Source organism: Archocentrus centrarchus, chromosome 14 (genome assembly GCF_007364275.1).
Source record: "Archocentrus centrarchus isolate MPI-CPG fArcCen1 chromosome 14, fArcCen1, whole genome shotgun sequence".
NCBI classification, from domain to species: Eukaryota; Metazoa; Chordata; class Actinopteri; order Cichliformes; family Cichlidae; genus Archocentrus; species Archocentrus centrarchus.
In genome coordinates, this window is record NC_044359.1 from 36,344,989 (window position 1) to 36,372,667 (window position 27,679).

The following is a 27,679-nucleotide window of genomic DNA, read 5'->3' on the forward strand; positions in this document are numbered from 1 at the left end:
TGGACAGATGGCAGAGCAGGACTGAATGACCTGTAGTCCCTGAAGAAAGCCAATCAAACACTGTCACAGAGAAGATGAAGTAAATAATGTCACAATCAATCAATGGGGCTATGAAGTGACCAATTATACATTCAAAATCCAATAAAAGTTCTTGTTCACTGCCCTGTGACTGCTGTGTCATGTGCACTTTGCCCTCTGGGTGCAGCTGTGAGGAACAGCACTCCAGGCTTAGATTTATTCATCTTATGTGCTGTGATTTAGTTTTATATAAACCCTAAAATTTTGAATCAGATATACTGGATAATGACAACAATGCATTAAAGATTGACTCTGACATTCATTCTTCCATGTAGACAATGAAATATGGCATCATTACAGCACAGACATTGTCTGTGTAAGAATATCACATCTGTGTACTATTACTATTAATATTAGCCTACTATATTAAACTTTCTTCCAAACCTTGCAGATCACATTTTCAGTAATGGAGAATAAGCATAAGTCTATTTTCAGATGGTCAGTTTATACTAAAAAACACTTTCTGAATGGCAACTATATTTTTGCATTGAATTAAAATGGATTCTGCACCTTATTAAGTTTATTTCTACAAGATACTAATAACGTAACAAAAACATTTATTTGTATGTCACTTATCAAAACCAGCGTTCCAAAGTTCTTCCCAGAAACACAGAACAAAAGAACAAACAGGAGGAAATGATAAAGAAACCGCTTAAAATAGGCAAGACTCGAGTGCAGTGTCAAAATAGGAATAAGATGCAGTGTGATTCCAAGAGTAATGAATAACTTAAAATTAACATAAAACTCGAACTCTGAAACGAATAAGATGTAGTTAAGCTAAGAATGTCAAAAAATATAAAATCTATACTAAAATGTATTTTTAACAATAATTTAAAAGACGATTCAGATTTGTTAGTGGAACACTGCAGCTGACCAAGCTCCAGGAGTGACGCACTGAGGAGGAGGAAGCTGCTGCTGCTCTGGATGCTGGAGGTAGGGGCGTGGCTGCTGTGATTGACAGGTGTTCCAGCACATTGAGCTGGAGCTGTCTGCAAGCTTATTGTCTAAAGTCAGTGTTTCTCAACTGTGTTTGTGCTGCTGGTGACTTCGGGGGCATTTTTAATGGAATTATTATATTTTATAAATATTATGGCTGGCTGTGCAGTACAGGCCATGCAAGTGTGTGTGAACCTGCAGGCCACAGTTTATGAATGCAGGTATCACCATGCTTGCTACCTTTAGCTGATAACTTAGCAGTGCGTATATGGAGCAGATATGGAGATGGCCTTTTCATAACAAACCCAGAACTCTAGCACTGAAGCTTAAAAATGCAGAGTCCAATGCTACATCCACAGTCCATGAATTCATCTTATTATTTTAATCTATTTAAAGCAGTATTTACTTTCATGGAAATGGTCACCCTGCTGCATGTGAATAATCACCAGTCAAATCTGATTTTTTTTAAAAATGCCTGAAAGTTTTGCTGACTTTTCCCCAAAATAAAGTTTTAAAAAGTATTTCCCCTGCCATCATTGCTGTGGTGAGACTAGATTCAGTTTAGGATGGAAGCGGTTTCAGTGATTTGCACTGTGTGAATGGCAGCTGGGGCGCTGCTGTGTGGGGTTTGTATGTTCTCCTTGTACCTGTGTGGGTTCTCTATGGGTACCCCAGCTTCTTCCCACACACACGTGAGATAACGTGGTGATTCTAAACTGGGAGAGGATGTGAGGCAGATCAGGTGCTCAGTGTGGGGAATAAAGCACTGGATCAGTGTGTGGTTACATGTGTCCTGTAGTCTGAAGGCTTTGAGTGGTCGGTAAGAACAGAGACGCTACAAAAACGCTTTTCACTTCCGTTATTTGAGAGCATTTCCTCTTATATGCTGTCTCCCTAAATAGTGCAAGTTAAAATCTGAAACGATGGGAGCACAAAAACACGCAGCAGCAAACTGTTAACACGTTGTCACAGTCTGCATGTTGTGAGCCACCTCAGCCTTCAGTCTTATATTTATAGAAGGGTTATTATTATTATTATTATTATTGTTGTTGTTGTTGTTGTTCGGCATGGCTAAAAACCAGCTGGACTGAGAAGCCGCTGTAGCCCGTGTTCTCCCTCCAGGATCCACGCCGTGCTTTTTTCGGACCGCAGCTCCGGACGTCACTTTCCCTCCCCTCCCCTTAGCAACAGAGGCAACATGGCGGCGCCCAGTAACACGGAGCATTCTCCAGAGATATCGACGCCGTTAAAGGTACCGAAAACCGAGGTGCCATCCCCTGAATCCGAGGATTTGAGTGACAGTAATCAATATCACTCTAATCCCTCGACGCCAAATCGCTTCTCGCCTTTGAACGTGAGCTCAGGAGCTGCGGGCCGGACGGCGGCCTCATCCTCCTCCAACAGCTTCACGGCTTGCCGAGGGATGTCGTGGACGCCCTCCGAGACAAACGCCCTCATCGCGGTGTGGGGTAACGAGAGACTGACGGAGGCGAGGATGCAGCAGCTGGAGGTCGCCGGCACCGTGTTCTCTGGTAAGGCCCCGGGTCCTGCCATGTACGAGCGGGTGTCCAGAGCCCTGTCGGAGCTGGGATACGAGCGGACCCCGTCCCAGTGCCGGGAGAGGATGAAGGTAAATGAGGTTAAGAGGATGCAACAATAGCTTTAACGTCACATGTCCACCCTCCATCACCGGGACCTGGATCTGTAGCTCAGACACTTGAGCTGGAGCTGCTACCCGTTAAACTACCGTGTAGCTCACAGGCAGAAGAATAAGTCCACGTTTCACTGTGTTGTTACTGCCAAACACACGTCCGGTCTGATGAGGCTCACCTGCCGGGGGCTGGCTGCAGTCATCCCACCTCCTGCAACCCTATCATACCTAATACATTAAATCGATAAGATTAGAGTATAATTCTTCTATCTATAACCTCCTCAAAAACCAGAAATTGTTTCCTTCATTAGAGTACCAACCCTTTAATTCATCTGTCTGCCATCTGACAGATGATAAAGGTTGGACACAAGTCATTAGGAAGTTGCTTTAACAATTTATAATAATGATCACTAATATATTATAAATTGATCATTAAACTTCAGGAAAGTTTTTTTTAACTTAAACAGTGAAGTGATAATAATGTTTACCGATCATTAGTAATGGTGCCATTGATTCATGTCATTATTTTATGTGATCAAAAGGTAATTTCATCAATACGTTTTCACAAAATAATCATATCAATGATGTATTCTGTTGTGTTGTATGTAACAACAAATCCACGTCCGCTGTCAGTGCACTCCTCTGCTCTAACCAGGCGCCACAGCTGCACCATCACTGCATTATTATTATTATTATTATTACTGTTTCATCACTGAGGTCAGCGCTGCCGCTGGCTCTGCTTTCACTGCTCTGAGATCAGTTACCATCTGCGCTTTGTGTGGAAACAGCTACACGCTCACTGATGAGCTTCCCTCACCGACCCCCTGGGCCAACAAGTGTGATACAGCAAACTTTTAATAACTTGTTTATCACGTTAGCAGTGAAAGCTTCGATATCCAGTTGAATCCAACAGCCGAGCTGAGCAGGTGAAGCTGCTCTGTGTCACCTTCATTTGTCATGATTTTTGAATTCCTTGTAGAGATGATCAGTTAACCATGTCACACACTGCTCGAGCCTTTTCAACTGTGATGTCTTTATTTTCATAAATACACCGCTAAAAAAAAAGAAATTAAAGAAACACTTTTTAATCAGAGTTTAGCATTAAGTCGGGTGAACTTTTGGGATATTGATCTGGTCAGTTAAGTAGCAGAGGGGGGGTATTGATCAGAATTTGGCTTTGTTGTACTTGTATAATACACATTTGTAGCTCATTGTGGGAATCTGTAATGCAGTTCTCAGATTCATTCAGACATTTAAAATGATTCATGTTAAATTCCTGTTTTTTGAAAGTTGCAGGGAGCTCAAGTCTTTGGGTCACAAACCGATTCCCTGAATCTCTGCAGCAAAGTTAGCGTGACCCGTAGAGCCACTGTAGTAGAACTATAACTGCTGGATTTATTATTATCAGCAAATATTGGCCATTTGGCGATCTGTCTGTATTGGCATTTATAACGACTGATAAATGTACATTTAAAAAGTAAATAAGAGAGAGACTGAGACGCATCCTTCAACCATGTTCAGGGTTGACGTTGTGTAGTTTGTCCACCAGGGGGCACTCTGCAACATCCCTGTTGGCAACACAAATGTTTGGAACACCACAAACACAACAACCAGTTGATCTGAGCAGAGACCAGCAAATTGTTAACAAGTAATAAATTATTAGGGTTATGTTGATTGGTGATTGTAAATTGCCCATAGGCGTGAATGTGAGTCTGAATGGTTGCCTGTCTCCTGCCCCTCACCCTATCACAGCCATCCTGAAAAGGATAAGTGGAAGAAAATGAATGGATAGGATCGGCCTCTGGCTTGGAGATGATGAGGCCTGCTTCATGCTGGGGCTGGATCAGCCTTCGTGCTGAGGATAGGCGAGACAGGTGGTGAAGCAGGCACTGAGGTCTGGACTGGGCCTTTCAGGACCAGGGACAGGTGTAACTGGCACGGCAGCATTTATCACGACAATATTGTGAAGTCACTGAAGGAGCAGTAAAAGGTGCCGTTTCACACACCCTTATTTTTCCCTGCATTCAACCAAACTAGATTATTCATCACAGTTTCCCTGATCAGAGTCAGTCTGTGAAGAATGCAGGCACACACACACACACACACACACACACACAAAAACATACCAGCTGACTGCAGAGCATGAAGTCTGCAGCAGGTCAGCCTTTGGTGACAGTGGGTAACCCTGCAGGGAGTGTAAAAATGTTCTGACATCATTATCAAACTCTGTCAGACAGATTAGGTAATTAAAGGAAACATTGCTAAATGGCATTGTTACCATTTCCATATTTCCATAGATAAGGCTTCCTGCTGCCAGCTGCTGTGTTCACCAGGGTGACAGCTGGGTTTTAAAATGTCTTAAATATGCATTTACTAATGTCTTAAATGGAGACAGCTTATTCTTAGCTTATTCCTTGCAAGACTAAACAGCAGCAGCACACAGTTTTCACCGCTCCACACATTGGGCCATCAGCTGATCCTTTGAGACTTTTGTTGTGTGTGTAGAAATGGTTGCAGTGAGAGATGAGATCTCACTGCTGCGCTGAAGAGAGAAACATGAAGCTTGTGATATCTGTCTGAGACCTGTTCCAGTACATAAACTTAGCCTCTAGTCCAGTTATTGTAAAGCGGTGCCCCGGTGACCACTTTACAGGTTAAGGTTCAGGCATGAACTGTGAACCACAGTTCACCACATTCATGTCTCAGCTCATCTCTCTCCCCTTATTGCATCAAATAAAGATACAAACTGTCCCAAACCACACACGCCAGGATGAAGAGCTGAGTAAATTCTGTATTTATCCTCCCTTCACTAACAGACGCTGCGGCGCTGCTACAGCCGTGTAAAGGAGCATGGCATTGGCAAGAGGAAGAGCAGCTATACTATAGAGCAGCTGGAGAAGGTGTTCGGTCAGGGAGGCTGGGACTCCCAGAGCTGTGCCCCTGTGCTCATTAACAGCAGTGGGCTGTATCAGGAGATGGAGTCTGATGGCAGCACCCTGGAAGACTTCTCACAGGAGGACTGGTGCAACCAGGTGCTGGACTCAGCATTCCAGGAGGGAGACATGGAGACGGGTGAGTCCTCTGGTAGCAAGCAGATGACAGAACAGGTAGGTTTGAGCTCATGTTTGTGCTTGTTTTTCCCTCTAGAAGAAATCCAGGTGCCTAAACACAGAGTCCTACAGATACAAGCGGAGCTGTCAGAACAAACACAGTAAGCCCGCTCGACTCGAGATGTTTTCACCTTTGCAAATTTAATGTTTGATGTCAAGTTTATGCTGTAAGTTGTATAAAATAAGTACATCTTAGTGCAATTTGAGGCGAAAAAACATTATTTTGGTGTTTATGAAATCAGTCTGCATACCTTCATCATTCTTTTTCTTCTTCATTGCTTTTTTTGATACTATGCACAGAAAAAGGGACATGATGCAGACGGTCATCCGTATTCTTGAGTCTGTGCAGCTTAAGTGGGAGCACTTTCAGACGTGGACTGAATTCTCACGGCTACACCTCTCCAACAAGCTGGCCATCTTTGCCGTGGGGTACAACACGCGCTGGCGTGAGAGCGTGCGTTACCACTACGCTGAAATAAGCTCGCAGGTGCCGCTGGGTAAGAGGCTTCGCGAGTACTTCAACCCGGAGAAGCCCGAAGGCCGCATCATCATGACCAAAGTTCAGAAGATGAACTGGAAGAATGTTTACTACAAGTTCTTGGACATTACCATCAGCGAGGCTCGTTGCCTTGAGCTGCACATGGAGGTGGACTGGGTCCCTGTGTCCCAGTCAAGGGTGACAGGCTGCAGCAGAAGCACATCCCACTACCTCCTTCCTGGGGACATCCCCAAAGCATATGGACTATACGCTGTTGGCTACGAGGCAGTGTCGTCCTCTGATGGCACTCCTCAGACCTCTTCCCAGAGTGATAGTGAAGACCACAGCTTACCTCAGAGTGGGTTAGAGAATGGGGCTCAGAGTCAGTCTGATGGAGAAGGAGCAGGGCACAGTGACAGGACTGGGGCTAAAGTCACTTACTGCTACCTGGGCATAGCCGAGGACAGGACCATACACCAGTGTCTCTTTCAGCACTTTCAGGGCTCTGGCAAACACTATATCCATGGTGAGCCGTCCGCCGTGACGCGTTTCCTGCAGGAGAACTGTCACGATGCGGGAACAAGTCAGGAGGACAGTGCAGGTGAAGACTCACCTCAGCGTTTTGCCATTTACATAAAATTTATTGAGGTGGAGCTGGACTTCCTCTCAGCAGGCTCCCTGGTGGAGTGCCTCGAAACTGCTGTTGGCTATTCCTTAAAATACAACAACAAAGAAACGTTGTAACTGCCCCTCAGTGTTTCCAATTTGTACTGTTATAACTAAGTTATACAGCTAACAAGGCAGCAGAAAAGGTGTCCTTAATAAAGCATGGGTGTGGGAAATTTTCAGGGCTGCAACTAATAATTATCAGTTAATTTTCAGACTATGTTCCACTGAATTGGTCGAAGTATAAAATGTCAGAAACTTGTGAAAGCTGACCAAGGAGACAACATTTGCTTGTTTTATTAAAGGAGACCTATTCTGCTCATTTCCATGTTTTAATTGTGGGACTAGAGCAGCTTTGTATGATTCACAGTTCAAAACGATCCTCGCTCTGGTATACTGGTGCAGTTCATCCACAGGCTCTTTTAGTTCCTCCTTCAGTCCTGCTTTCTTCTGATTGGCTGCCCTTCACAGACAGAAGGTTTGAACAGCAGACGTGTGGGATTTCTGTTCTCTCAGCCAGGACTGCGTGCCTGAGACCACCAAATGAAGGCTTTCCTGCTTTTATTGACAGCTACGTGAGCTGGATTATTTAGAGCAGCTTAAAGCCTTTGGCTAACAGGAAGTATTGCACATGTGCGGACCTCATTATTTGAAACTTTGTTTGATATGAGCGTCCGCCATTCAAAGAGTACGCCTACGACAGAATATAAGGAAAGCATAAAAGGTCTCCTTTTAATAAACTGTCCATTTGACAAATAAATGCCACAAAGTATCATATTAGGAAAAAGTTTAACCATCACGTTTGAAATTTTTGTTCAAAACAGAAGTCAGAATGATTCATTATTCCAGTTATTTTCTGGAGATGCGTCTGATTTTGTTTTGGTTTCAGTTGCTCAAGCTGATATTTTTTATCAAGTCTAAAAAGAACAGTACACAGTATGGAAACATAATGTGTAGAAATGTGTACGTAAACTGTCAGAGAGCTGGTGTGTGTACTGGTTATTTTAGGCTGATGTGCACTATTTGAGGATCTGCTGCTTGTTCAGTGTAGATACATATTGCCTCATCAGGGAGTGCTTGGTTGGCAAGGTGACTATTGCAGTATGCATCTGTCTACCTCAGTAAGATGTAGCAAAAATGGCAGCAACGGGACCACAGTGTGTATTTATTTTGAAGCTGCCTTTAATTTGACTGTCGCAGTCAGGACGTGAGCGTGTCTGAGAGTGATTACTGGTGGATTTATGCCTTATGTTTTGCACATGTAACAGGGCTGCAGGTGGGGATGCTTCAATTAAAATTTCAGGTCAGAAGCAAAGAGTAAATTTTAGCAAGATAATCCATCCAGTCACCTTTCCAGACAATATGCTCCAATGGCAAAATATATTATCAGCTAAGAATCTGTATTTATGGGATATGACTGAAAGTTAAAAAAAAAAAAATTGGCTCATAAACCTTACCTGATGTAAATTTGGCTGATTTCCATTAAAGATCATTTGATCTTAGTGGTGAAGCCGGCGAGCACATGCCCATGCTGCGGTGTGGGCAGCGCAGGTTTGAGTCCCGGCCTGTCACCAGCTTGCCCGCGTGTCTTCCCCCGTATCTCCCCCCATTTCCTGTCTCTCTACTACAGGGGTGTTCAACTCCAGGCCTCGAGAGCCGGTGTCCTGCAGGTTTTAGATGTGTCCCTGATCCAACACACCTGAATCAAATGGCTGAATTACCTCCTCAGTATGCAGTCAAGTTCTCCAGAGTCCTGCTAATGACTTCTATATGTGACTCAGGTGTGCTGAAGCAGAGACACATCTAAAAGTTGCAGGACACCAGACCTGGAGGCCTGGAGTTGAATACCCCTGCTCTACTACTACGAATGAAAGCCGCTGTGGCCAAAAAAACCAAACAAATATATATAATTTTACCGGGTTTTTCCAGACAGCTTCCATCATAGCTGCTATTTGTCGATCACTCCATGGAAGTCCTGTTTTAACCACATACAGTGTCCTGACCATGAACCTCACACCTGTACAGCAAGCAAACAACCTGAGTTTCATGTGGAGGATCAGTGGTGGTGATGAGAGATGGGTCTCCAGCTGTGACCGAGCAGTTCTGGGTCCAGTCCAAAGTTCTACTGTAATGTCCTGAAGTGTCCGAGAAGAAAATTCCTCAGACAAACTTTGGTCAGCAGCTGGACCGCTCACCAGTTTTGGATCCCTACAGTTTTATCCACTTGCTAGAATGAAAGTGAAGTTGAAGGATCTTTGTTTGGACACACTGGAGGAGATCAAGCATCACCAAGGCACAAATTCAAAGTGTCAGAGCAGGAGTGGTATGGAGTGATGTTGTAAGAGCAGCTATGCACCACTGATGGAAGCCATACACTTGACAGTAGTACAAAAATGTATGTGTGCATTGTTTTGCATTGCTGGTGTTGCAGCTGTGGAAAATTGATTATTCTGTTTTTTAGGTTCACAAATAATGTTTTATTGTCATACTTGAAGATTCAGAGTGTGCAGCTGCTTCATTACAAATTAAAGACATTATTGAGAATGCGGTAGTAAAATATATAAATTCAGAAGCTACAAGTATTTCTCTCATGTAACGGCCCCTCCTGACCGCAGTAAGCAGCGAGTGATTGTAGCAGGAGTGTAAGGCAGTATGTGCCAGTGAACGGTGCTTGAAGCATCTCTAGCTGCAGCCGTATCCTTGTGGATGATTAGACACACTTTTGAGCATATTGACAAGTTACTAGCACCTCCCACATGCTGCTCTGTGGAACACTAAATGGTGCCTGTGTTTGTGAAGTCTGCTTGCAGGTATAAAGCAGGCACAAGAGCACTGCAACAATAAGACTATGAGTTGAACAGGTTAACTGATCATGACCGATCCTTTCTGAACATGATTCCTGAGGCTGTGTGCAATGTGCCAGAAGAGGACTGTGTAGAAAAGAAACAGAGAATTCCATATTGAATTGATGTATATGAAATCTACCCTATATATAGATATATATATATATTTTATTGTCAACCAAAAAAATAGAAAATATCAACATCTGTATATACTGTATACTCAAGCAAATGAACAACTGCAAGTTTGCCTGAGCTATAATGCTAGTTTACACACACACACACACACACACACATATATATATGAGAAAATAAAGTGTTGTGGAGCATTGTGGCTTTAGCAAACATGCAGTGTTTATTTGTTTGGGTGCACAGTATACAGATGAATATGATATGCTCTGTTTTGCGTTTCATTGGCTGACATCATGTCTTGTATGTGATTGTTTCAAAGTCACCGTCTTGTATGTTTACATGTTTGAAAAACAATAAAGTGGACGCTGTCATTTTCCACACAGTGAAAATGGGTTTGTGTGTGTGTTTAAGCTTCAGGTACCTTACATCTAGACTATTAGAAAAACTGATTCACCAACGATTGACGGTTGAAGGATTATGAGGTTTATGTGAGATCAAAGAGTAACAGGCAGTGAGTTTATAGATAAATATCAACTATGTTTAATTGAATGACTGAATCTTGACTTTTTCTCTTGTGTCAGTAACAAACATATTTAGCTTCTGTTTATTAAGTGAAATATTTCTACATGTACTTAATAGAATTGTTCCATAGTTTGTAAAGACATCCACGTTCTTCCTCATTCTTCTTCTACCAGAAAGCTGACATCTAGAGACATTTCTGGACAAATTTCCATCTTTTCTTAAATGCTTATCCAGTTCAAGGTCATGGTGAGTTGGAGTGTATCCCAGCTGTCATAGGGTACAAGGCAGGGGACACCCTAAACAGGTCACCAGTCTGCTACAGGGATAAAACGTGGAGCTAGGCATGCTCACATTCAGAGCCTGTGGTGGAAGCTGGAGTACGCAGAGAGAACCCATGCAGACAAAGAAGGAACATACAAACTCCACACAGATGGATTCAAGCCCAGGACCTTCTTACTGCGAGGCATCAGTGCTAACCGCTGTGCAGCCCTGGACAGTTTTCCTTCAGGATGAACTGTAGTGACTTTCTCTGACTGTTTGTTTTGAAATATAAGGGAAAGTGAAGCAGTAGTGCATGCTGAGACTTAACATGTCATTCCCCCACGTGCCCAGGAGATGGCCATAGCTAGCTATTACTGTGAAACAGCACAGTCTGGTATTCCTGATGGTAATTTCCTGTCAGTGAGAAATAACATGAAGTGGAGTCTGCTTAGAAAAGTATGAATATGTGATGACATAAAATTAGTGACACAGGTGTAAACTAGCATGCTGAAGGAGACCAAACACAAACTGACACTGTACATGTCTGTGATGTGTATGCAAAGGGATAATGCCACTGACCTTTTGCAGAGAAGCATTTGAAACTGGGACAGAATACCTAGAGACTATTCAGTGTCCAATATCTGGAAACTACAGTGCCAACTGAGCATCGTTTCAGCTTCAAATAAATGAAAGTGCCTAATTAGAGGTTTCAATTTAAAAAAAAAACAAAAAACTTGTTTTATTTATACAGAAAGGCTCCAAATCATACTAGGCCTGTACTATGTTGTCCTGTTAGATGATCAAAAAAGAGTCAAATCATGCTTGAGGGGTTCTGCTGATCGTGGTCCTCATCATTCATTTTATTCCAATACCTAAATAACAGTCTAGAATAGAAGGAGTGATACTTGGGGACACATAAGTCTGCAGGCCTGTCACAGTGAAATTTGAAATGACCAAATATTTGCATGACTGGTGAAATTCCACAGCATTCCTGCCTCTCAGCAGCCAGGAAGGAGCGCCACACTCCATTCCTGAATAGCTATAGCAACTTATTGCAACTGCAACTTCTAATTTCATGCATTGTACTTAAACTGTTGGTAATGTTCTCCTTGAATATGAATCCGGTGCTTTTTCACTTTGTGTTTTTTTTTCCATGGATAGCTCCAAAATGTACAGTGAGACACTGGCTACACTCTGGGCTGTATCTTGAATATGAAGAATGGATTTGCATCTCAATATTTTGATCTGTAAATAACACACCATTGTGCTGTTACTATGTAAGAACACATCACGGATCAACACACATCAACACAATAAAGGATCTTGGACAGTCACACATTTTTGAGTTCCTCGGGTTCTCTGCAGCACATTCAGTTTAATATTTTTTGCTCCTATTACTCAAGAACAAAACAAAAGAATAAAACTCTGAACTGCACAAATATATATGCAGATAAACTGAGATACTTGTGGATTTATTGGCAGACTGACACTCTCAAAAACATGCACCTATGGAAAGCCTTCTATGCCCCACATTTATTTTAACTTCATAAAATATTATTTTTATAAATCAGTTTTTCTGTACTTCGTGTTTTATTCTTTGGGTTTGATTAGTAGGATGTGTGGACTGGATCGAGGCAGACGTGGAGATGATTAAGGATGCAGTTATATAGGCTATATTTGAGGGGGATAAACAAAAAGCAAAATGATGACAGAGGAAAGGACATTTCTTTCGTGCATGCGTTATAGGTAATTAATTGGAGCGAGCAATACGTTTGGCCTCCAGGTGTCAGGTTTGTTTACTTTTGACCAGCTCTTTCAGTCTGTTCGGATTAGCAGCCCAGGCCAGAGTCCAGCGTGAGCCTCTCTGCTCGGCTCAAATTATTTTTGCTCCTAAATAAAAACGGGCATGTTTTGACAGCGTTTGCCTGAATGCTGTAGATTTCAGCTGGAGGCCCAGATGCAGTTTACAACAACACAACAAAATCTCAGCCCCACAAGATTTGGACTCTGCTTCTTTGGATTTAATCACAGGGGTAACCCCTGTTCACCTCTCATAATTGAGCAGTCTGCCTGCATTAGCCTCACCCTTGTTGCTGAGGCAACTGGCCAACCTCAGGAAATGAAATAAAGGGGTCTGACCACCTCAGAGAGGACAGGTCAGTCTTTCCTTCTGCAACAGGATGGTGAGCTCACCTTGGGAATTCACGTCAAGCCGAGTTCAGTCTCTCCCTCTCTGCTCTCAGACCCATGCCTCTTCACACATGATAGAGCAGGAACTGAAGATTGAAGATTTTAAAGGGGAGACGAGGGAAAAGGATGGCGCTTTGAGTGTTGGGGGGAGGTGGGCTTGAAAATAAGCTTATTGTTAGAAAAGCTTGAGTCATGGTATTTAAAACTGGCAAGGTGTAGTGTTCCTGTCTAGAATTTTCGGACTCCATTTATGTTTATGTAAGGTCTGGAAAAAGAGAGAATATCCAGGTTTCTGGGCAGAAATTCCTAGTTGATGCCAGAGGTCAGACGCGAATGGCCCGATTCTTTCAAGCTGATAGGAAGGCAGCAGTAACTCAAATAACCACTCACTCTGAACACACAACACAGTGAGCCTTCATGCGGATGGGTTACAGCAGCTAGGATGGGTTACTGAGGCTAACTCACACAGGCTCACCAAAACTGGACAACAGTAGATTAGAAAAATGTTGCCTGGTCTGATGAGTCTCGATTTCTGCTGTGACATTTGGATTGTAGGGTCCATCCTGCCTTATAGCAACAGCTCAGACCGGTGTGGAGGATATTTCATTGGCACACTATGGGCCACTATAATGTGAATCCAGCATTGTGAGCCTCCATGAGTACTGTCACTGACCATGTCTATCCCTTTATGGACACATGCCCATCTTCTGATGGCTGCTTCCAGCAGGATAATCAGCAAAACTCAAATCATCTCAAACTGGATTCTTGAGCATGGCAGTGAGTGCACTGTACTCAAATGAACAGTGACCACATCACAGTCCAACAGAGTAACTCTGGGAGGTGGAGGTCCACCCCATAAATCAGCTACAACTGAGTGACAACATAACCTAACAAGGTGTATGTACATATGTACACACACACACACACACACACACACATATATATTTATATATATATATATATATATATATATATATATATATATATATATATATATATATATATATATATATATATATATATATATATATATATATATATATATATATATATATATATATATATATATATACACAGAATTTATGATATTCTGCTCACAAATCTTTATTAATTACGTTCAAACTGATCTTCAAAATAATGCTTGAAATGCAGCTCGTACACCTGCGCCCTGCGCTGAACCCGAGAACTGCTGGAAGTGCGTGAAGCTGAATTACACAGCCAGCAAACTAACGCTTACGACTCAGTGCTTTTGTTTCAAAATAAAAGAGAGGACTTAAGGCAATGCTTCCAAGAACCTTATTTTGTTGGGGTCTCCGGAAGCTGCGCTTGATATTGACGCTGAATCTACAGCTGTGACGCGGAGGTGGCACCTCTGTCTCTCTCTCTCTCTCTGTGTCTCTGAGGAAAGGACACGGGATGACAACTTGGAGAGTTACAACCGACTAGTCTCCGTGTCGGTAAGGAGGGAATTGTAGATGCGTTTAAAGGAGGACAAGAAGAGTCTTGGATGACCTTTAGTGTCGGGGCTGATCCAGTTTACACCTCACTTTATTCCCATCGCTCCACCAAGTCAGAAAAGAGGATTCGCAGGGCAGCGGGATAAGACGACTTCCACACCTCCCTCACCTGAAGTGTCCCTTACCGTCCTCGGCCAGCGCGTGGAGACTGAAGGAAAACCCGCTCGACAGACTTGAAGAGCTTCATTTGCCTGAGGCGCAGCGCTCATATAAGCCGGGTGAAGGACAGTAACAACGGAGAAGTGGCTGCACCAACCATGGGAGTCTCCACCACTACTTCGAGGAAACTTCCTCTGCTCTGCTTTACCTTTCTGTGCGGGCTCTCAGGTCAGCTTCCTCACCTGTTTATGGGATTGTGTTGGTTTGTTTGTTTGTTTGTTTGTTTCCCACCTGTTCAGGAGCGCATGCACGCCTTATAACTTTTTATTTCAGACCTTGAAAATAATGTCCCCAACAACACCACCACATTTTCACCCATCCTGTTAGCAAATCATATCGAAGCAATATAAAGTACATTATTATGAGAGTTTTACTGACGGAAACCCACTTTGTGCTGATTCGAGTCATAATCAGAAACCTGTAAGTAATGAGAGCAGTGGCTGCTTCTGGGGGGTTCTCTCTGTATGTGTGCCAGAGGATGAAGGGCTGGATTTCAAACTTAAACACCTGTTTGTTTTTCACGGGATTTGAAACAAGTGTGTTACACATGATTATGTCTTCCAGGGCAGAATAATCCCTTTATAGCTGCTGCAACACTGGCTCAGCCGTCACTCTCTCTAGCAATGTATTAAACTCCTACTTTCACTCAAAGCTGTACAGTACAAGCAGCCTACTTTTCCATCTCTTTGATTTAGAAATTGGGGCACGCTACAGCTGCACGAGTATTTTGCAAACGTTTTGGGGAGTAAGAAATGTTTAAATGATTCATTTCGGTAAAACTCTTTAATGGCAGTACCTAGAGGGGAGTATTTTTTTTTTTTTTTGCATTTCACAAAACTAGAATATTAATATTTCTTGAGTTTTGTACAATATCTTCTTCAGACAGTGACTGGAGTTCATATAAGGCACTTCCAGTTCAGTATTCATTCCAGGAACTGCTGAATGTTCATCAGCTCTTGTCTCAGTTTAACCCTCATCAACAACAGAGACTATTTTTTTTATGACAGTGATGAAAGTTTTTGCTCGGCTGCAGACTGCTCTCATGAGCCGCCTGCTCTCATATGGAAAAACAGGAGATATTTATTTAAGTTGCAGAGCCCCATCTGCTCCAGGTGAGTGCCTGTCACTTCTAGGAGTCAGGGTGGTGACTTTGCTCTGTGAGACATGAAAGCATGTGAGAGCAGCACATTTTGCCTGAGTTTGCGCTCAGCTGCCCGTAGAGCTTATGTGTGTTTTTTAGTGCTGTTGCCAAAATAATCACAAAATTCCTGACACAGACAATCTCAGGCTGGTGAGAGTCTCACTGAGGGAGGAGTATTACCTGAGTAATTTTGCACCATCCAGGTCCTCTGTGATGACACAGTGATTTAAGGCCTTTCAAGGAGTGATTGCCAGCAAGATGTCCAACTAATCTGTTTTATCAGCAGGCTAGGATTCGGTGTCACAGGACAACAGGAAGATACGAGCATAGTAGCTGGCCTTGACCTCAGTGTTTGACTCACCATCAATCGCTCTGCAGGTGTGTCCTGAAAACACTGAGCAGACACTGAGAGGAAATGTTCATGAATAGCAGCACCCTGTGGCAACAGGAAAACTGTGAGCTCCTTGAGTCCCTGATGTTAGAGCAGGAAGTGAGCAAACTTCCTCCCACAAACAAGATAGTGGTTCACTTAAAAAATCCTGAGCAGTGGAGAATGTTATCAGACTCAAAAGCAGCTGCTGAGTTAAAAACACATGATTTCACCAGTGTCCACCAGTATCCGGGTGGTGTACAGTACTTCTTGCCATCTAGGCTACCAAGACAAGAAGGTGATGGAGCCCCAAAGAATTTCTATGACAATATATGACCAGCACCAGTAGTGATATTAGCCAGTTTGCTAACAGATGCAGATTTCTTTGGGCAGCCGTTGCTGTTAAAACCACATTATTCGTTTTGTGGTGTTGTGTAGTGTTTAGGTGTGTTAAACTGTTGTATTCACTGTAGACGACTGTAGTGTTCTGTGAAGTCAGAGGCAACAAGTTTCAGATGTTCACATGTGTAATGGAAGGTTTTTAGATTCTGCTGCTTCTCTGTGTCATGATGACCTCAGTGAATGGAGCTGAATATTGTTTTATCCTGTCTCCATTTAATCTTTCAGATATGAAACATATTGATGTATTTTTGGCACAGAATGCTCTGATTGTATTTTGTAGCCACTTTGTTACAGAATACAGTTTTGTAACCAGCGTTTGAGGCGGCTGTGGCTCAGGAGGTAGAGCAGGCCTTCTACTAACTAGAAGGCTGGTGGTTCTAATCCCTGGCTGCTTCAGTCTGTGTGCCAAAGTATCCTTGGGCACGATGCTGAACCCCAAGCTGCTCTCGATGCATTCATTGGAGTTTGATTGTGTGTGTGAATGTTAGATAGATGTAGAGAGTGCTTGAATGAATGTGAGTATGATACATAAGATAAGTGAGCATGTCTTGCCTTTTAACCATTAACATTTGTCCTCAGTGCTCTTACAGTTTAAAGTATTTTGAGGTACAGCAGCTTGTTACAGATTTCACTTGTCTTCAGTGCCTTCATGTAATTCCAGACTGATTCTGTGATGCTGAGATCAGGGCTTGGCTGGGGCCATACCATCTGTTTGCAGGACTTCTTATTCTTCTTGTGGCTGAAGTTAGGCCTTTATGACTCAGGCTGGGCTCATTGTCCTGCTGCAGCATAAACCTTGGAGCCATTAATTCATGATTTTTGGTGAATTATTAATCAAGAATGACAAACATGCGATCATCACAGGTTGAGATTTTGTTGTCCTACATTATAGCAGATTGAATATTTTGGGTGTTTTGATGAAAACGAGGCACCACCTAAGACTCAAATGGATGATCTAGGAAGGTTTAGCATTTTTCACGCTTTCTAATCATCTGAAGTCTAAGTCATCATAGGCGGTAACCCAAACCTGTATTCTCAAGAAGGGTAAAATGGACTCTTTTGGAACAAATGTAAATCTGTTGTGTTGCGTGTCAGGCAGAATGATTGTTGTCCTTGTTCCCTGATTTCCACGAACATTTAATAAAAACAAAAGCTACACATTCTGATTGCCTCGGGTTAGAGCTGGTGTTAGCGTTAGGGTTGGGGTCATCACCGCTAACAACTTAGACCTCAGAGGGTTAAAGTAATCGAGACCAGTCATCTGCAAAGTCAGTCAAATTTTTCCTCACACATTTACAGTACCTCTGAGAAAACAATTATCTGCCAGCTCGACAAAAATCAGCCCGTGAGGTGTGCTGTGCTCTTCTGTCCTTCAGGTGGAAACAAGTAACACACACACATTTGTAATAGTAAGAGCATCTGAAACAGAATCAGGTTTACCATGTGGTGCATCGCTGGACTTAAACGTTGTCCTCTGTTTAATTCTGTGTTACTTTTCTTAATTAAATATGACACTTAACTTCCCACTTAGCAGTTGTATCTTTTCATATTAAGCTTTTCTAGCCTTAACAGTGTTTCTCAGTCACAGAAACTCATTAAGATCGTCTCAGTGAAATTGTGTTTGGGTCAGCTAATTTGATTATATTAGCTTAGGTTCAGCAGGCAGTGTGCCTGATTATTCACTTGTTTCTAATTGCTTAAATTAATTTGCCTTCTTGTCTTTTGCTCTGAGGTAAGTTGTGACAGTTGGCAGTTTAATCTTTTTTCTGGTCTTACGTCCATTCTCACCACTAAAAGTCCTTGTTGTGCGTATTTTGCCTTTTATCCTTATGTGGTATGTGGTTCACACCCCTGCATTCGTGTTATGGAGGCATCCTGATGAGGAACGCTGTTACAGATTCAGGCAAAAAGTCACCTTTAATGTCAGATTGCATGTTTCTGTACTGACACTTGTGTCCCCAACGTGGAAACCTGGACACTATTTCCAGATGTTTCCAGCACCAGTAAGATGGACTGTGTGCAATTGAAAGAAGGACTATTTTAGCTTGTCCCAGCATCAGCACTGTGCTCCTGCACTAGATTTACATGAGTACACACAATAATCTTAAAGCTTGATGTCACTTATCAGAGACCAGCGGCAGGGATGTATGAGCCGTGTCTTATCTCTTCACCAACTGCTGTACAATTACTCTTGTATTCTGGACACACCATCTGGCCAGAGAGAACATCTTCATTTGTTTTCCAGGTGTGTCCCGTGATGGACTTTAGTTATTTAACAAGGTCAATCCATACAAGCTTCAAAAAGCTCTGTTGGGAGGCGGGGCAGCGGTGCTCTCACTGCTGATAACTGTCAGTGATTTATAATAGTACGCGAGAGTGTTGCAATGATTATTAGTAGCATGTTTTATTTTAAAGTGGGGCCACTCTGGGCTCTGAACCCTCCCACTTTGTAAGATCACAGGTACTGAAGCTTGGTGAACCAGCGCACTTTATGTGTGACAATACAACAGTGTTAGTTTCAAGTTTCCTTCCCTGTTGTTACCATGTTAAAGCGTCATTTAAAAATGTGGTTTTTTTTACCTTTAGACAATGAAAAGCTGAGCCACGCAATGCAGTCTGTCCAACTTAGAACTATGGCTTTATCTCTAATTGCCTGTTTTTAGAATGAAACCAAATGGATGTGCGGCAAAGCCCCTTTTCCACTCTGAGCCGGGATTACAGTGGTCTGCTCATGTCTGTTTCCCCAGCAACTGGTGCAATTTTGATTTCAGGTTGAAGATTGAGGGATTTATCAGTACATAATGACACACATGCAACAGTACACTCTTTTCTCTTTTGTAAGGTAGTTTGTTGTCCAATTGTCAGTCTGTGCAAGTTTGCCAGTGCGTCTTGTAATCCTTCATATTTATACTCACTTGCACCCTGTCCAAAGCCCAGGAGGACAAGAACCTAAATGGAGATTAGTTCAGATTCAATCTCACAGTTTCACAGGGCAATATATCATGTCCCAAAAAAGCCACAGTGCACACTCAGTCTTTCAGCCTCTGTGCCATGAATGCAAGAAACAATGCATACAAGAAATATTCTTTTCTGTCTCTCTGCAATTGTTTTAATAATCTTTGTTCTCATTTTATGTCTTTGTCATGGTGCATGTCTTTGTGATCCTTATGACCTGAATTTCATCCATCCATTCTCTTCTGCTTATCCTGTTCAGGGTCATGGGGGGGGCTCAGTGTCTTGAGTCTAAAGGTGCAGGCATGGATTTAAATGCCCCTGCATGGCACACAAAAGCCTTCTCTTCTTCTCTGAATGTGGCATTTTTTTGTATGTGGCTGATCTCTAGCCACATGCATAAAATGTGATTAGTAGGAAGGGAGATGTACTTTCCAGCCACTGTATTCAAATATGGTGGGGCAACGTGGCGGGTTTCAACAAATCGCTCCTATGTATTTTTAATGGATTCATTAAAAGTTTATGAGAATGCGTCAATTTGTTTGAACGTGTAATTACACACTAATTTATGTAAATTTATCTATTATCTTTTTATCTATTAAATAATCTTAAAAAATTACTGACTGTACCTTTAAGTCTGCTACTTTTTGTTCTTATTTTGCACATTTTTTTTGTTTTGTGTCTGTGTTGTCATCAGTGTTGCAATGTAACAGAGTTACAGTTATTGTCACATGTGTTCTTACTTGGGCAGCACGGTGGCGCAGTGGTTAGCACTGCTGCCTCACAGTTAGAATACCATCTGAAAGGCCTGGGTTTGATTCCACCTTGGCCCAGGCCTCTCCCTCTCTCTGTGTGGAGTTTGCATGTTCTCCCCGTGCTTGCGTGGGTTTCCTCTGGGTACTCCGGTTTCCTCCCACATTCCAAAGACATGCGCTTACTGGGGTTAGGTTAATTGGCTAATCTAAATTGGCCATAGGTGTGAATGTGAGTGTGAAAGGTTGTTTGTCTCTCTGTTTTGGCCCTGCGACAGGCTGGCGACCTGTTCAGGGTGTAACCTGCCTCTCGCGCTATGACAGCTGGGATAGGCTCCAGCTCCCCCGCGACCCTGAACAGGATGAGCGGAAGCGAATGGATGGATGGATGGATGGTGTTCTTACTTGTGCTACAAAGGTACTTCAGTTACCTGCACGATGGGTGGACCTAACAAACCAAACCGTTTTCTTCCTGTGCACTTCCACTACAATGAGCTTCTTGTCCTTTTGTGCAGAGAGGAGAAAAATGCTGGAACATCCGTAACTTTTGATGAAGGGAGAGCTGGGCATTACTTTCATTTTTAATGCACGAGAGTAGAAGTAATTAAGTAACATACTGCATTACTTTTAAGAACAGTAACGAGTGTAATATGTGTGTGTAATACATTGACCCCAACATTGGTTGTCATTCTCTATAGCTTTGTTGTTTTTTTTTTTCTCTCAGTGGTCATTTAGCATGTCTCCAGAATTAATTTTCTTATCTTTGTGTGAACAAGAAATGTTAACATTCACTTCAGACAGACACTCTGGCATTGATGCCCCAATCCCAGCCTTATGCTTATACTGCAATTAAGTCTGGGGTCATGTAAACACCTTAATCTAATTATATTAGCGTAATTAAAGGCCCGTTCACGGGATTAGTGCTGTGATTAAAGAATGTGGAGCAGTGCAGTATTAGCTGCATTTTTAAGGGCTGCGTTGACCTGTAAAGACCATGCTCTGGCCGGCCACTGGAGGTTTGATGAGTTCAAACTCCTGCCCCACATTTGCCGAGTTACTACTATTTTTAAGTCCATACAAACAGTCATACTTTTAGTCACAATAGTGATACAGTGTGGGAAAGAGACAAAGGACTAATGCAGCTAGGCCTGTGTCATGTTACTTGGAAATGTGTGCATGGGGACACTTAAAGACGGGAATTTGTTCTCAAAAAAGAAAATGGGAATAGCAGATGATAAATGTACAGTGAAATGTGGTGCAACCATGACATTTACTGTATGTGGCAAGTGTGCCTTTCCTGGGTTTTCAGTGACGTCTCTTCTTCATCCATGGACCCAGAAGGAAGAAGACCTCCTTTCTGGGGTCATGAGAAAAGCACTTGCTGACTTTCCCAACGATCAGCCCCGGCCTGGGGACTCTTAAAGGTATAGACACCCAGACTAATTCGTCTTCTTCTGTCTTTTTCTCCCTGTCTCTACCTTTTATTCGTTCTTGACAGGAAACCAGGATAGAGTGACTGTTATGGTGTTGTTTTTTTTTTCCTGCTATGAGAGAACATGCCTGCAAATTCTGATGGCAATCTTGTGTGGACAATAAACACTTCATGTATTGTTTTGGAGATGGGCTATAAAAAGCAAGTTCTTTCCAGCTGATGTTTGCAATTGGAAATTCACAGACTCAGAAACCCTCTGTGTATACATAAATGTAAGTCATAGAATTTATTTTTAGAGGAATTATGTTGGTTTTTCTAGGTTCATAATAACAGTATGTGCTGTGGAATTAAAAACACATTGCAGACTGCAGTGTCAGCCTCATACCCACCATTAAATTCAGGGTTGCCTGTGATGCTGCTATAGTCAGGCTTTGACAGCATACTAACTAATGACTATTTACAGCCGAGGGAGCCACAGGAGGCTTATCTGGTGGTTCTTAAGGCCAGTCTGGCTGCTTTGCTGGGTATTCTCTCTCTACTACCAGCACATCGGCAGTCTGATGTAAAAAGCCACTAACAATTAACTGATAATTAACTAGTTCACTGAGACGGGCTCTGCTAATTGGTGAAAGACCATAAATTAAAGCTGTGTGTGAATACCTCTGGCTCAGGTTCAGATGGTCAGGATTTTCATTTCAGGCTTGTAAGTTTAGCTGAAAGCAACAAAACACTTTCAACACATTAACACACAACATCCGCGTGTAGAATCTGTTCTCTTTATGACCATTTTAGGAGCAGTAACTAGTGAGGCATAATCAAATAAATCCAGATGTGTTAGCCTGTACCTTAAAAATACGTGTCCACTCAATTCATCACATTTCACTTATGGCATACATTTATAATGCAGCAACAGCAAACCCACTGCTGAACTACAACACATCAATGAAAGCAGAAAACAGCATGCTTATCGCACAAAATGACATCATTTTGTAATCATTTTATTTGTTTATGCAGATATGTACCTATGCCTTAAAGGGACATCTTTTGGTTTCACTGCAGTGTGTGCACTTGCAGAAGCAGGGAGAAGGTAGATTACTGTATTTTAATATTTAAAAAAAAAAAACCCTCTCAGCTTCTTATAAACATAGTTGTCACAGTTATCTAATGAGGTTTGAAAGGGTCTCCTAAGGCCAAGGTTTGTTGAATTTTCTCAGCCCACAGGCACCAAAGATGGCGTACAAAGAGCCCTGACTTGGTCGGAGGCTCCAAGCCAGTCTACCCCACCGTGAGCAAATATAGCTTGCTTCCAGTGCTGCTAACAGATGTTGCAACCAGAATTTGTCAACAACCACACATGGTCTTGACCCGTCCTTGAGTACAAATAAAGGGGAAGTCAATAAAGCAGTGCACAGATGGGAATGAAGGCATGAGCTTAGACAAGATTTACCATGTTAAATTATTCTCAGTTGAAGGTGCTTAAGTGGGGGTGGGGGTTAGAGGTCGATGCTCTTGCAACTTTGTGGGCTCTGACATAATCCTGGTTTTCTTCTTGAAGTGTTAGGGCAGCTCATATTCACACTCTGTCAGTCATATATTCATTTGGGAGCACTGGTATTATTTTTTACTTTAATTTTCTTTCATATATCTCATCTGCAATGAGCCACCAAATGAGACTTTTTGTGTGTAACACTGCATGCAGGTCAGTTAGTATTGTGTTTTCCTCAGGGGACCAGTTTTCATGCTGTTCCCTTCCTGCTCTTATGGATGATGGTTTTCCATAGAAAGTGAGTTCTCAGCATGTGACTTTGATTTGTGATATTGTTGTGTTTAGGCACGACGTGGACTCAGCAGGGTTTCACAAAAGAATTTTGATTTGCAGGGGTAGCTGTCATTTATTTTCTATATTACTATATATTTTATATTACAATATAGTATTTAAGACTGAAACATATTGAAACATATGGCGCTCGCCTTGCAGCCGGAAGGTTGCAAGTTCGACCCCTCTCCCTGCGCTGTGTTGTGTCCTTGGGGAAGACACTTAAACCACATTACCTAACGTAGCGCCAGTCTCTGGCTGCACGACCGCAGATGCTCGTCTCTGGATGAGTGATCTGGAACGATCATTTCATTGTGTGCCTTGTGCGAGTTGAATCTAATCTAATATGCATTAAATCTGAATCAGTGACGTTTCTCCTTAAAAAGTGACATGCAATTCTGATTTATTACTTTATGAAGAAAAGTCACCCAGCTTTTTGCCCCGCCGTGCATTCTTTTCCCATTTCAATGTTCTTTTTCCATTTTTAATATTTACCAACTGTGATAGTGTTGCTTGTATGGATTTTTTCATTTGTGGGTATGTGTGTGCTGTGCTATAGTACAAGAACTCATGTTGGTACGGTCAGGGATGTAGGTTTGAATTAGTGCATCTCTTGTGTGAACTTTACTAAACCACATATCAGCAACACAGCGCTGGTTGCTAGCAGGAGAGCTAACGTAGCATGGAGGAAGCTAAGAGCAAAGCCACAGCAGTTTAGAAGTGTCTCACTCTCACTACTCCAACAGCTTTGATTTGAGTTTATGCAGCAGTTTTTAATTTAACCGCCAACTGGTCAAGTGAGTGAAAAACCGAAAAGCTGACACAGCGACCAGAGCAGTGCACATCCACATGCCGTGTGTGTGTGTGTGTGTGTGTGTGAGGATGGATGAGAGAGGAGAAAGCAGCACAATTGTAAACACAGGAGTATACAATAGAAATGAGACTAGGAAAAATAAATTAATTTATTAATTAATTCTTATTAATTAAATAATAAAAAATGACCAACATAAATACATTTTTAAAACTTGTAATTCTGCTGCCAGCATTAGTTGGCAGCAGAATTTAAATGTCTAGTCAATTAGTCACACAAAACCCTGTTACAGACACGCTTCTCACAGTCAAGCCCACAGTGAAGGAGTGAGCTCAGCTTCTGTAAATACAGGACAGATTGAGGTGTGGTAAGAAAGGGAGATTTTAATTTTGGATGATATGATCCATTAAAATCTGTTGAGATGTGCTGTTACATTGATCTGTATCATCGACTTGGGACATACTAACAGCACTTCAGTGAGAAAAGTCACATTTGAAACAATTTCTTGCAGCAGTGAAACATAGTTCGGTGAATGGGATCTGACTTTGTCCCTCCCTGCAGATGAGTAAATATACCTACAGGTGGATTCTGGGGTAGTGAAAGGGTTAAAATAGCAGGCAGCAGTGATACTGACATCTCAGAGGCAGAAATTCTGCAGAAATTCTGCAGCTTAAATAGACCAACAAACTGGGAGAGTGTGTTTGGTATATGACGTGAGGGGAGAGAGGTTCTGTGTATGACGCGGTGCAGCTGGAGTTGTTTGCCTAAACTAACTCGCAGTCTTTGCTCCATTAGCAGCTCTACGCATTTGCCCTGCAGAGCCATTAACACATTTCCAGCCATGCATCTTCTTAAAAACAGCCTCATCAATTCACGATTGCACAGAGCCTATCCCAGCTGGCACAGGGTGAGAGGCAGGACAGTCACCAGTCTGTTGCAGCACCTTACCACATATTATAATTGAAAATTTATAGTTTCATTTGACAGGGAGTTACCCTGAACTGATTTGATACCTACTGTAGTATATAGATTGCAACAAAGTAACCCATGTGTGTCTTGATCATTGTTTGTGATGCTTCACCGAGATGTTATATCTACAGAACACACGTATGGACAGACAGAGGCACTGACACCTGTGTGAAGAGAGCACTTACTCCAACCTTATCAAAGTTATAATTGCAGTGTCTCAGTGGAAGTCAGATGGAGTAATTGTGTAAGAGGTGACACCGGCAGCTATGTGGAAAAAGTCATTATAGTCACATTATTAAGCTGGAGCCTTCAGGGCGTCAGAGGCTGCACTGATGTTCTCAGCGAGGCAGAAAAAGTGAAGCCGCTCTGTTAGAAAGAGAGTGGGAGGAGCAGGAAGGGTTTCTGCCTCCGGTCTCTTCGGACACCTCTCAGGATTAAATATCATTCATCAGTTTGATGTTCAGTGCTATTTTTTTTTTTTTGTTAACATGACTTTTCATAATCCTCTGTCATCTACCGATTTCAGTGCTTTTCCTAGAATTAAACGTATCAGCACCAGAGAAAAGCTGTAAACTTTAGATGACACATAAAACATGCAAAAAGAGATGCAGAATTTTGCTTAAGAATAATCTGGTAGCTTATGGTTGTGTTGCATAATGCAGCACCGCAGTGACCCTGTTCTCCATTTGTATATCCGCCATCAAACAAAAGAAGTAAAACAACCAATAAATACAATAATCTGGGAAATGCAGAAAAGTGTGTGAGTGGAGTTCAGAGGCAAAGACTTTGAACCCTACCTGCATACGGTGCAAATATAGCACCGCGGTGCTTTACACCAGGCCCGTGGCAGCTCACAGCGGCACTCACATTCTTGGTACTGTTGGATTGCTGTGAACTTCAGCGCTCTGAAACTGTTCTGAAAGGTGCATTAAGAAAGGTGTCAGTAATGATGAGCACTGGTGTGCATGAAAGACTAGATATATATTTATGAATAATAATAATGGCCAATAATCAACAGTTCTGTCAGTAAGGTTAAACAATGTCACATCTCTCCTGAGGGCTCATTTGTAAACTACAGCAGTGGTCTCAGCACACGTAGAGCTCAGCTTCCTGTGGTGCTATGGCCACGCGCAGGGAAAAGCTCTGTTGATCACATTGTTTCATTGGTTTGTGTGTGTGATGTTCCAGAGGGCAGAACCTGCTGTTCTTCTGCCCCATCACTGCCCCACAAGTCATTAATAACATTTTGATGTTGCTGGTTATTGACAGAACAAGAATAAAATATTTGTTTATGGATCTCCTTTATTGTTCAATAGTTTTTAAGCTCACAGACAAATCCCTGTGCCTTTTATCAGCATTATTAAATCTTCCTCCCCCTCCTCTCTCTTCTTGCCCTTTTCATCTTGTTGTCTAGTCCTCCTCCTCTTTTCTTCTTCTTCTCCTTCAGCCCATCTCTCCTGAGGGCTGCAGCTCAAGCATCTCATCAGCATCAGTATCTCGGGTCAGCCGGGAGGATTAGAGTGAGGGGCTTACAATATCTGTGTAGTGTGCATGCATGTGTGTATGTGTTTTTGCACATATCATATATGCACATATTCCTCCTCCATTCTTTAACTTGGTGTTTTATGTCTTTTTAAGCCCACATAACTATAACTTTAGTACTGAGTGTGAGATATGTATCCAGCCCTTCATCTACACTTCTTCTTTTCTTTAAATCATTCCTCCTTCCATCTCTGTGTTTTTCTTCTTTCTTCACAACTCCTCTCCTCCCAGGGTGGTGCACACACACACACACACACACACACACACACACACACACAAAACTACTCTCAGGAGAGAGCTCAGTTGATGTCATTATCTCCCATAATAGCTCAGAGGTGCCCCCCCACACACTTTCTAGAAACCTCACCATGCTCCACCATATACAGCATAATTGCTCTTTATTAAAAAATATCACCTGCACTATTACCATACCCTGGACTATCTTGGCTAATTCACCTCCACACACAGATAACCATGATGTGTTTTTAGCTGCTAATAAACTCTTTTTTTTTTAAACGTGTAAGGGGATCTCCGCCAACACTGTCATAATTGGATTTCTCTTTCTTCATTTTCAGTCCAAGTGACAACAGCCCTCTGAGAAAACATGGTTGCTGTCATCAGATTAAGTGCCAAAATGCTTTTAACAAACTCTAATTCAGTCAAGTCCACTGTCATCAAAATCATTTTGATTTCTGCAGTAATTTGCAGTAATCTGCAGTAATTTTGGCAGCTTGGCTCAGTTTGCTTTTTCATAATTACACAGTGAAGTGTGTGTGTGTGTGTGTGTGTGTGGGGGGGGGGGGGGGGGGGGGGGGGGTCAGAGCAGGCGTCAGTGACAGCAGATACGACACTGACTATGAAGAGCTGCATACAGAAGGGTTGCAAAGTAGCAGTGCACATGCAGCCGTGTGCAGGCTAAAGCAACCTAAATATCGTGGTCTCAGCAGAGCCA

General features: G+C 42.4%; 2 protein-coding genes across 4 annotated transcripts in view; both read left to right on the forward strand.

Annotated features, from left to right (window-relative positions):
* Positions 1-2,209: 2,209 nt before the first annotated feature.
* On the forward strand, positions 2,210-8,521 carry msantd2 (Myb/SANT DNA binding domain containing 2). Its single transcript, XM_030746821.1, has 4 exons — positions 2,210-2,644; positions 5,482-5,737; positions 5,813-5,876; positions 6,076-8,521. The coding sequence occupies exons 1-4, from the start codon at positions 2,213-2,215 to the stop codon at positions 6,995-6,997; spliced, it is 1,674 nt and encodes a 557-aa protein (XP_030602681.1). The 5' UTR covers positions 2,210-2,212; the 3' UTR covers positions 6,998-8,521.
* Positions 8,522-14,273: 5,752 nt separating this feature from the next.
* The window catches only part of esama (endothelial cell adhesion molecule a), a 66,157-nt gene continuing 52,751 nt past the window's right edge, over positions 14,274-27,679 (forward strand). For all 3 annotated transcript variants that reach the window (XM_030747168.1, XM_030747169.1, XM_030747170.1), the window contains exon 1: positions 14,274-14,708. In XM_030747168.1, coding sequence (XP_030603028.1) covers positions 14,639-14,708 — 70 coding nt within the window. In that variant the 5' untranslated portion in view covers positions 14,274-14,638. The remainder of the gene's footprint in view (positions 14,709-27,679) is intronic.

Coding starts and splice junctions, on each gene's coding strand:
- msantd2 (XM_030746821.1), top strand. CDS start 2,213: ATGGCGGCGCCCAGTAACACGGAGCATTCTCCAGAGATATCGACGCCG. Junction 5,738..5,812: donor GGAGGGAGACATGGAGACGG/GTGAGTCCTCTG, acceptor TTTTCCCTCTAG/AAGAAATCCAGGTGCCTAAA. Junction 5,877..6,075: donor GAGCTGTCAGAACAAACACA/GTAAGCCCGCTC, acceptor TACTATGCACAG/AAAAAGGGACATGATGCAGA.